Source organism: Neofelis nebulosa, chromosome 8 (assembly GCF_028018385.1).
Source record: "Neofelis nebulosa isolate mNeoNeb1 chromosome 8, mNeoNeb1.pri, whole genome shotgun sequence".
In the NCBI taxonomy this organism is placed as follows: Eukaryota; Metazoa; Chordata; class Mammalia; order Carnivora; family Felidae; genus Neofelis; species Neofelis nebulosa.
Window position 1 is genome coordinate 3,553,850 of NC_080789.1, and position 10,467 is coordinate 3,564,316.

The 10,467-nt window shown below is 64.8% G+C and overlaps 1 protein-coding gene across 2 annotated transcripts in view; it reads left to right on the forward strand.

Moving 5' to 3' along the window:
• Nucleotides 1–8,583, forward strand: part of CELSR1 (cadherin EGF LAG seven-pass G-type receptor 1) — a 139,472-nt gene extending 130,889 nt beyond the window's left edge. Inside the window, exons 25-35 of one of the 2 annotated variants that reach the window (XM_058740985.1) lie at nucleotides 336–510; nucleotides 1,026–1,138; nucleotides 1,466–1,545; nucleotides 2,168–2,294; nucleotides 2,948–3,073; nucleotides 3,500–3,594; nucleotides 3,879–3,982; nucleotides 4,238–4,387; nucleotides 4,867–5,100; nucleotides 5,628–5,904; nucleotides 6,657–8,583. In XM_058740985.1, coding sequence (XP_058596968.1) covers nucleotides 336–510; nucleotides 1,026–1,138; nucleotides 1,466–1,545; nucleotides 2,168–2,294; nucleotides 2,948–3,073; nucleotides 3,500–3,594; nucleotides 3,879–3,982; nucleotides 4,238–4,387; nucleotides 4,867–5,100; nucleotides 5,628–5,904; nucleotides 6,657–6,681 — 1,506 coding nt within the window. In that variant the 3' untranslated portion in view covers nucleotides 6,682–8,583. The remainder of the gene's footprint in view (nucleotides 1–335; nucleotides 511–1,025; nucleotides 1,139–1,465; nucleotides 1,546–2,167; nucleotides 2,295–2,947; nucleotides 3,074–3,499; nucleotides 3,595–3,878; nucleotides 3,983–4,237; nucleotides 4,388–4,866; nucleotides 5,101–5,627; nucleotides 5,905–6,656) is intronic. The other variant, XM_058740986.1, reaches the window with a different exon arrangement.
• The last annotated feature ends 1,884 nt before the right edge of the window (nucleotides 8,584–10,467 follow it).

The following is a 10,467-nucleotide window of genomic DNA, read 5'->3' on the forward strand; positions in this document are numbered from 1 at the left end:
TGCCTACCATTCGCCCCCTGGCTGGATCGCTCCAGGCACAGATCTGGGTTAAGGAGTAGGTCCCCCGAGGCCCCCAGCAGCCTCACTTCCTGTCCTCTGTTCCACGGTGGGAGCCTGAGGCGCTGTGACTGTTCATGCCCAGCCATTCCGGGTGAACCCAATAGAAAAACCAACTCACTCGGCTTCCCTTCTCAGACCTCCGTACCCTCACGTTTGCAAAGTGGTGCGATTTGGTCACTAGCGCCCCCGCCCTGTGCCCCTTTGGCCCTCGGCCCCAGGCACACAGGCGCGGGCTCCCACGGGGCTGGCACTGAGCCGCACTCCCTTCCGCACAGTTCCTGTGCACGGTGATCGCCATCGTCCTGCACTACGTCTACATGAGTACCTTCGCCTGGACCTTTGTGGAGAGCCTGCACGTGTACCACATGCTGACCGAGGTGCGCAACATCGACGCCGGGCCCATGAGGTTCTACTACGTCGTGGGCTGGGGCATCCCGGCCATCATCACAGGTGAGGACTCGAGCAGCGGCCCGGCTGGGGTGGCCTGGACAGGGCACCCGCCACCGTTTGGGGAATCCGCGTGGCGCTGCCGACATAGGTGCCCGTGTCAGGTGAGCCCGCGCCCCCGGGCCCAGGCGGACGAGCCCTCTGGCCTCCTCTGCCTTTGATACCCAGTTCGACTGGCCCCCAGCGGAGGAGCCTCTGCCCTTGGGTCTGCACACACGAGTGTGAGCCTTCGGCGCCCGCTGTGGGGGTGCGTCTCCCGTCAGGTGTGGGCTCCCTGGGAGCTGAGGCGGGTCCGTTCGGGCTTCCGTCTGTGGCCACTGACACACAAAAACTCCACGTCCGCCCGCTGTGTGGATGGCTGGGTGTGGATGTGTGGTCTCTATGTAGCATGTACGTATGTGTGTGTGGTCTGTACGTGGAGCGTGTGTGCAGGGCTGGGAATGCCCGTCCCGTGACCACGCGCCCCCTGGGAGGGGCCTCTCCCACGTGTGGCCCTCACCCCCTCCCCTGCTGTCCAGGACTCGCGGTGGGCCTGGACCCCCAGGGCTATGGAAACCCCGACTTCTGCTGGCTGTCCCTTCGAGACACCCTCATCTGGAGCTTTGCCGGGCCCATCGGAACGGTTATAATTGTGAGTCCGGGAGTTCCGCAGAGCCCACGATTCTCGGGATGTGGGAAGTGGGGTGCACGGGCTGGAGGTGGTTTTGGGGGCCAGCAGCTCCTCAGAGTGGCCTCTTGGGCAGGAAGGCCTGATCTCACAGCGATGAGGCCTTGCCCTTAGGCCTGTGGATTCCGGGTTTCCTTCCACGTCCAGGTCCACGGTGAGGCCGCCCATTCCAGCCTCTCCTCGAGGTGCAGACACAGACCCTCCAAAGCGTTTGGTCTTTGGAGATCTGTTGAAGTGATACCCACGAGCTGGCCGCCTGACTTTGGTGTTTTTGGAACTTTTTTTTTTTAGGTCAACACAGTCATTTTTGTCCTGTCTACAAAGGTGGCCTGCCAGAGAAAGCACCATTATTACGAAAGGAAAGGAGTCGTGTAAGTGGGCGCCCACACTGACCCCCGGGGCAGGTCTGCACGCCCAGCAGAGCCCCTGGAAAGTGCCCGTCACCCAGCGGCCAGGCCCTCGGCCACTCCCCAGCTTGGCCACTGGGGTGGCCTCGTGGGTGGGTGGGCAGGGCAAAGTGGGGAGAGGCCAGGGACGCTGGGGCGCATTGTGGAGGAGAGGGAGGGGGCCCGGGGAGAGGGGCGCGGGGATCCCGGAGATGTTGGGGTGGAGGACCCGCGGCGTTTGGTGGTCGAGACCCTGAGGGCTGAGGGAGGAGGGGCAAGCGATGAGGCTTGGGCTCTGTCCCCCTCACCCGGGTCATGTTAACAAATGGGGATGGAAAGGGGAGGGACGATGACAGCGGGTGGGGGGAGGTGCCGAGGGGCAGGGCAGGACGCAGCAGAGTGGGGTCGGGCAGGGCGCGGTGGGGGGTGCTCTGGAACTTTCTGGGTCGGTGACGACGGTGATGTTGCGCCCCGCAGGAGTGGAGAGGTGGCGGGTGGGTGCTTTAAAATGGTTTTGGGAAGGAAGGGAGGGAGGGGTGGACCGACGGGCGCACCCCTGTGGAGGGGAGGGCGGGGCCGAGAGTCACTCCCGCCCCTCCCCCCGCAGCTCCCTGCTGCGCACCGCCTTCCTCCTGCTGCTGCTCACCAGCGCCACCTGGCTGCTGGGGCTGCTGGCCGTGAACAGCGACGCGCTGACCTTCCACTACCTGTTCGCCGTCTTCAGCTGCTTGCAGGTGGGCGGCCGTCAGGGTGCGCGGGCGGCCTCCGCGTGGGCCAGCCTTGGTGAGGCCACGGGTCACTTGTGCTCCCTCCCGTCTGAAACGCCCGGAGGGCGTCCCCGGGGACATCCTTGACCCAGCGTCCAGGCCGTGTCCTCGCTCTCAGGACACACGGGGCCACAGCAGGGTGGTGCGCCAGGGGTTAGGGTGAGGCCTCCCTGCACACGGTCCCGCCCCCCCCCAAGGAACCTGTTGTCGCCAGCACAGCTCTGTGCACGGGTTCCTCAGGGAACCCTCCCCCCCCCCCCCCCCCCCCCCCCCCCGGCACCGTCCTTAGCCCAGCCAGCGCGGGGGCTCATTCTCCCTCCGCAGGTTAGAGTAGCTCCCACCTGTGTCCTCAGGGAGGGTGTTGGCCATTTAAGTTCACATCGAGGGCTTCCCAGTAAGCTGACTGAGGATGTCACGTTGGGGACACGGGTGGCCTGGCATGGGGGTCCTTCCTGGCCCTTGGCTGCCCTGCCCTGCTCCCCGGAGCAGGCAGAAGCCCTGGGGAGGGGCAGCGCCCTGTGCGTTCCCAGGCAGGTGGGTGGGCAGTTATGGCGGCCACAGGACCCTGGCTGCTTGCCCGAGGGCCAGTCCCTGCCCTGACCGGCCGCCCCTCCCTCCAGGGTCTCTTCGTCCTCCTGTTCCACTGCGTGCTCAACAGGGAGGTCCGGAAGCACCTGAAGGGAGTCCTCGCGGGGAAGAAGCTGCACCCGGATGACTCGGCCACCACGAGGGCCACCCTACTGACGGTAGGCGGTCCCCAGGGACCCTGCGTGGGGCCGGGGGTCCTTGTGGGTGTCCAGACCAAGCGTTAGACACAGCTGCATGGTCTCGGAGTCCCTCTCAGAGGGGGCATCCCAGAACCCCCTTGGAGAGCGGCACCGAGCCTGACACCATCCCTGATGTCCTGGGGAGAGAGCACAGGGTCTCTAGATGGGGTCTGTCACAGTCACAGCCCTACTTTTCAAGGTCTCAGAGGACAGGGTGGGACCCCAACGAGAAGCCGTTGCTGTGGGAAGGAAGCCGTTCCCTGACCACCGTGGGGGACTGGGGATGTGCTCTGTGCCCAGCAGGGGCACAGTCAGGGTGCTGGCACTGGGGCTTGCCATGGGGACAGAGCCATCCTCTGTACCCGGTGGCCTCTGCTCTGCCAGTGACCATGTCCCCTCCCCCAGCGCTCCCTCAACTGCAACCACACCTACAGTGAGGAGCCCAACATGTTCCGCACGGCCCTGGGCGAATCCACAGCCTCGCTGGACAGCACCATCAGGTCAGGCTGGAGCCAGGCGTCCTCGCTCGTCTCGGGCGGGGGTGGGGGGGGGCAACTCTCGGGGCAAATGCAGGCTGCCAGGCCAGCTGGAAAGGCCCCGGCCAGGGTGCTCTGCTGTTGTAGTTGATGAGTTTCTCCGTGTGTTCTCGGGGTCTCTCATGGCAGAGAACCTTCCAGAGCCCCACGGGGCCATCTTGGCACATGCCGAAGGTGCTCAGTGATGTTGGGTGGCCATGTCGTGCCCCTGAGTGATGGTGCTGAGCCCACCCTCTTATCCTCTCTAGGGACGAAGGGGGCCAGAAGCTCAGCGTGTCCTCTGGGCCAGCGCGGGGTGGCCATGGGGAGCCAGATTCGTCCTTTGTCCCCAGGAACACCAAGAAGCCCCACGGTAGGTGTCCCCTGGAAGCCGGTCCCCCATCAACCTGGGCATCTCCCTCCCAGGTGGCCATGGGTGACAGCTTCTGGCCGGCTCTTGTCTGGCCCACGGGCCTCATGGTCACTGGATGTGCAGCTTCGAAGGGAGTCTGCGGCCGCGTCGCATTCGGAGGGTCAGCGGGGAGACGATTTCTCCCCAGTGCCCGGGGCCCAGCTGGCCCCATTCTGCCCCTGGCCTGAGCCTCTGTCCCTCCCGTCCACCCTGCAGGCCACGATTCAGACTCGGATAGCGAGCTGTCCCTAGATGAGCAAAGCAGCTCTTACGCCTCCTCACGCTCATCGGACAGCGAGGACGACGGGGTGGAGGCCGAGGACAAGTGGGATTCGGCTCGGGGCCCTGTCCACAGCACCCCCAAAGGTGAGCCAGCGGGGCTTAGCGAGCTGGGGGGCGGGGCTTCCCAGGATGCAGCAGCCTGGGAGGGCAGCGGGGGCGGGGTGCTGGCGGGGCGGGGGCGGGGGGGGGGGGGAGGGCCCTGTCCTCAACAACTGCAGAGCAGAGGCAGGGAAGTCTGAGGGGAGGGGGCGGTTCTCTCTGGGGACCCCCGCTGCAAGGACCGCACAAGCTGGCCCCCACCGTGCTGCGGGTGCCGGTGTGAGGCTCCAGAGTGTTGGGGTGCCACGGGGGGATTGCAGCCTGGGCCCCCACTGTCAGGACCTTCGCTCCCTGAGCGAGCCTGGAGGGCACGCCCCTGTCAGGCCTGCAGCTCCGGGAGGACCGGACCACTTAGGATGCGGGCTCCCCACGGAGGGACACCGGGGAACCTTCTAGGGGGTGTATGTAGCTCCAAGCCAAGCAGGGACCCTCCCCGCTTGGTGACGATCCCTCCTGTGCCTCAGCGGACACTGCAGCCAACCACATCCCCGCCGGCTGGCCCAACGAGAGCCTGGCTGGGAGCGACAGTGAGGAGCCTGGTGACAAGCCGCGCCTGAAGGTGGAGACCAAGGTCAGCGTGGAACTGCACCTGGATGAGCAGGGCAATCACTGCAGCGAGTGCCCCCCAGACCAGGAGAGCGGGGGCCCGCCGAGGCCTGCGGGAGTGCCCCCCAACCCGCCCCCTGAGCAGAGAAAAGGTACCTCAGAAGTGAAGAGGGCCCCGTTGTCCCCAGGAAGCCTCTCCTAGCAAAGGGGGCGGGGCGGGGGGGGGGATAGGGACGAGGACCGGACAGAAGGGGGACCATCTGGGAGGGGGCGGGGTCCTGGGGGGGGATGCAGGCGAGGACCGGGACAAGGGGGCTGGGGGGAGGGCGGTGTAGGTGGGGGGAGGCGGTGCAGGGAGGGCGGGGGCGGGGGCGGGGGCGGGGCCCGGCAGGGGCTGGGTGCAAGTGGGGAGGGGCAGAGGGCAGGTGGGGGCGGGGCTGAGTGTAGAGGGGGCGGGGCAGGGGCGGGGCAGGCTGCAGGTGGAGCCCGGCAGGGTCCTGGGTCCTGGGTCCTGGTCGGCGTGGGGGCTGCGCAGAGGCGGCCACTGGGCCCCGCCGCCTGGCGCTGAGACCCGAGGAGAGAAGGGCAGGGGCTGAGGGGTGCGTGGGTGGGTCCGCAGGGACCAGTCCTCCCGGAATCCCGGCATCCGGCAGCGTCAGCCTGAACGTGACCTTCTCAGTTTCCGCACCAACAGGCATCTTGAAAAACAAAGTCACTTACCCGCCGCCGCTGACCGAGAAGAGCCTGAAGTCCCGGCTCCGGGAGAAGCTGGCCGAGTGCGAGCAGAGCCCCGCGCCATCGCGTTCGTCCTCCCTGGGCTCTAGCGACGGGGCCCGCGCCCCCGACGGCGCCATCACCGTCAAGAGCCCGCGCCGGGAGCCGGGGCGCGAGCACCTCAACGGGGTGGCCATGAACGTGCGCGCCGGGAGTGCCCAGGCCGCCGGCTCCGACTCCGAGTGAGTAGCCTGGGCCTCGGTTGCGGGGCTGCAGGGCTGCAGGAGCAGCCCCCAGCCAGCCTTCCCTCTGTCCCTTGTCGTGGGACAGGTGTCCAGTCCAGAGAGGGGCGGTGCTCAGGGGCCCAGGGGCTGCGCCGGGGTACCGGGGAGGGGGTCAGGACAAGTCGGCCCCAGAGGAAGCGGACTTCTGACCTGGTGGAGGGGGCGGGGGCTGCGCTGCTGACCTTGAGGCCCTGTGGGGGCCACAGTGGCCAAAGCCCCCAGGGCCTGCCCAGCCCTGAACTTCCAGGACTTCAGACTGTGCCGGACCAAGCACTTTGTAAGGATCTTGTCCAGCTCGTTACTGCCCTGTTTTGCGGTCGAGGACGCCAAGGCTCTGGGGCGCCCCTCTGCAGAGGCGAGGAGCTGGGATCTTGGCCTCTCCCCGTAGCTGCTCCCTCCCACAGACTCCCAAGGGAGGAGCAAAGACCGGGAGCCAGGTCCTCTAGAACGGCTCTCTTAAAACAGGAAAAGTTCGGTTGCTAACCTTGACGCCCCACGCTCTGCGGTGAGGCTGGCTGTGTGGACGCTCAGACGAGCCTGGCCCCTCCGGGCGGCTCAACCCGCCCCCTCTCCTGCCTAGCGCAGCTGTGTCCACACAGGAGCTTGCCCTCCTCGGAGCCCCCGGGGATTCCCTGTCCCCTGACTGGGGATTTCTGCTCCCTGCCCCCTGTGGGACCTCAGCCCACCTGCTGGCTTCTTCCCACGCACAGAGGCAGCAACGAAACCTCAATCTGAACCGCCAGGAAAGCGGGACACGAGCCCAGCGCCTCCGTCCAGGCCCCTGTGCTGCGTCAAGACACCCTTGGACCTTGGAGCCCAAGGGACCACGGCCTTTCCAGTGAAGCAGGCCCTGGTGGTGGGGGTCCCTGCTGGCAGCCCCCTGGCTGGTGTGACGGACGGTCTGGACACAAAGCTCTGGGCTGCCCCCCCTGGGGCTCAGGGCCCAGCTGACCCCTGACAAGTGCCAAAGGCCACAGGCACAAGGAGGCGTGGACTCCCGGAGGCCGGCACAGCTTGATCCAGACCCAGAGCCGAAGCCGTGCGCCCGCGGGCCAGGAGAGGGCCCAGGCAAGAGCTGGCAGGGCCCGAGCTGGCCTCAAGGGAGAGGAGCTGCCTGGCCTGGCTGGCTCTTTGCAAAGACACTCCTTGTCTTGAAGCAAAGGACTCTGCTTCGCTGAAAAGGTGTAGATGCTTCTGTATACTTGTATGGAACTCTGAGAAGGCGGAAGCCTGGGTATATTTTGCATTTGTACGGATTGATACTGAGAGATCTGCAGAACGACCGCTATTTTTTTTTTTTTACACAAGGGAGATTGTACGGTTGTACTTGAATCTGGCACGCATCGATGCAGCTGGTGTCCCAGCAGATCGGAGGTGGGAAGTGCCTTGGGAGTGAGGCTGTCTTTAAACAGAGGCTCCTGCTGCTGCTTTCGGCCAGTACACAAGGACTGTGGGCATTACACGCAGCTGCCTGAATTCACACACGTTTGTTTTCGAGACGTTTGCCATCAGCTCCCAGCTGCCTCGACGGTGGTGGATCCGAGACAGAGGCAGGGTGGGACTCCTGCAGGTGCCCCACGGCTGCCCCCCACCCCCCGGTGCCCACACCAGGCCCGCTCTGGGCCCTGCAGGCCTCCCTGGCCCCCTTCCCAGGCCATGTGGTCCTGCAGGTGGGAACTTCTGTTCCGCTGCTCCTGTCCCCAGTGGGACCTCGGTGTTCACACGTTCCCGATTCAGACGGAGGTGTGAGGTCTTCCAGGAGGCCACGTTCCTTCCTGCCAATTCTCCAGCTCTTTTAGACTCTGAGGATCTGCGGGAGGGCTGGGGCCCCACCCCCGAGTCCGACCAATTGCTTCATTTTGCTTCAAATGGCCAATTGTGCACAGGGACAAAGCCGCAGCCACACTTGTCAATGGTTACCAGGCTGTTTTTTGGAAGCTCATACCGAGGATCGGCTGGGGCCGTCCCACTGTGGGCAGTTGGCACAGTGCGGCCCAAGGGCTGTGGAACCGGGCCCAGAATTACTCAGACACGTTTCATTCGTTTTCTTTGTTCTTTGAATCAGGCGCCCAAATAAATTACTAGCACAGCTGCTTCCAAATACGAGAAACCATAAGATACGCTAACATCAGGTGACTTCCACGGCGCAGTATTCTGACGGGAAGGAGGGCGCTGCTCACGACACCAGGGACCACGTACGTGAGACCAGTCTAAGGCCACGCACTTCACACCCAAGGGAAACAGCCCCCACGGTCCACAGGCTGGAATGAATGATGTGCCTTAACAGGTGAGTGGCCTTTTGAAGACGGAAAATGATAGCATCACTAAGTGTTTACCACCGACGAGACGCTTCCTACATAAAGGACGTTTTGACATTCGCGAGTCTGAACACCCACCTTCACACCATCACGGCCTCTTCTGCGACTCGGGCCCTTTCAGGTGGTTTTTGATCAGAATTGTTACCAAAAACCAATGGTCAAGTTTTATTAAGACAGGAAAAACTGTAAACCTATTTTTGTGACTTAAGACTTTATAAGAGATGAGACACTGGAGATTTTTTTTAACAAATGTCTATTTATTGTTCAGAACACTGGAATCGCAACAAGAGTCTGCAATAAATTAAGATTTTTGAACATGCGCTTCTGCTGTGCTCCTCTCCCCCGTCCCCACTGCCCTGCCCCCCTTCCTGACGCAGCTGTGGAAGGGACCTTGGACAGGATGCTGAGGACAAGCCGGGGGAATGGGGGGGGGGGGGGGAGGAGCTGTACTAGAACTTTCTGTCCATTCTCCTGACAGAACTCTGGACGAGCTGGCCCTACTTGGGGTTTCCTGACATCCTTAAATCTAGCTCTCACCACGTGCAAAGGCACCAGCCCGGGGCCTTTCCCTCAGGATCCGTGCACGTGGTGGGGGTGACGGGGCCTGGCAGTGAGGTGCCCACTTGGGAAAGAGGCGCAGGGGGGGGGGAACACGTGTCCTACTTCTCAGCCCCCACCCCTCTGGTCTGCCAGGGTCTTCTGAAGGTCACCTGGGGGGTACAGCCCTAGAGCCTGCTGGCCCCCAGGTGAGCGGACAGGGCAGTGGGAGGGGCCAGAGTCCCAGCTCAGGAGCTTGGCCCGATGGCGCCCCCTGGCCGACAGCTGCCGCTGAATCTCTGAGGCGGCACAAAGTGGCCTTCCACAGAGGGCCGGTGGCCTCAAGGGCACATGGAGGGCGGGCAGAGCCCAGCAGGGGGAGGAAAGCACTGCCAGCTGGAAGGCTGCCAGGCGCCTCAGGTGAGGCCCGGGTGGCCCGAGCGGCAGCGGCGGGTTTGCGCCCGTCCCCCACCTTCCTCCACCGGCGGCCTGCAGGCTGCAGATCTGGCCCCGGGCTGATGAGACGGGCAGCGCCTCCCTGCGGCCTGTGCCCAGGGCGCTTCCTCCCTCCTGCCGTTTCCGAGGGTCGCCTTGCACAGAGCAGGGTGGGCCGGTGGGGCCTTCCCAGAGCGGCCACAGCTTACAGCTGGGCTCATGGGCAAGAGGCCCAGCCAGCAGGGCAGTGAATCAGGGGACACGTGGGCCCAGGCAGGCTCCGTGCTGTCCCCTGAGCAGGCAGAACACGGGTGGGGTTCCGGTTCCGGCCTCCCCGCCACCGCACACCCAGCGGTGGTCCGCCTTCTTGGTCCACCTTCTGGCCGTGGCCGAAGCCCCACCTCTCGGGACGCACTCCTTTACCTGGATCACAGGATGGGTCCCAGACACCCCGGGGCAGGCCCACTCCCCTCTTTCAGCCTCGGGAGCCTCCTGCTGGGGGGGAACCTGGGGGATGGGCCCGGAGCTAAGGGTGGGGAGAGGGCAGACTGAGGCGGGGACAGGTCTGAGGAGGCGGGACACTGGGGTTTCAGCTCTTTGGACGGCATCGCTTCCCTCATCAGGTGGTGTGGAGGGAAAATGCTCTGGGCACAGCCCCAGCACCCCGACCATCACCGAGGGGGACCACTCTGGTCCTGCCTCTGGGAAAACGGGCTGGCACCTCGCTCCCAGCCCCGCTCAGTGGCCTGGTCTTAAAGCCCCCCAACACTGCATCACACTAAGCCAGCCACAGGGCCCAGCACACTCCGTGCCCTTTGCCCAGGCTGGCAGGGACATGGGGTCAGGCCAGAGGCTGGCCTCCCTGCAGGCTGCAGCCCCCACACCAAGGCTGAGGCAGGCGCCGAGCGGGGTGCCTGGCCCGGGCCTCCCTTCCCGGCTACACGGGACGGCGGCCCCTCTGCTCTGAAGCACAGCCATCCTGACGCACACAGAGAACCGAGGGCAGCGGGACCCCGTCCAGACATAGGTCTCAGTCGTCCACCCCCCCTCCTGACCTGCTACACCTGACTTCCTAAATCCAACGGCCTGCCTCCTTCTCCTGGCCCACAGCCCACCCGGTCTATTCGCTCCCACCCATACCTCAGAGACCAGAGGGATTTTCTGCTCAAAACCACCTAGGCCTCCCTCCCGTTCAGAAGGAAGCCCACCTCTCACGGTAGTCCTCTGGGGC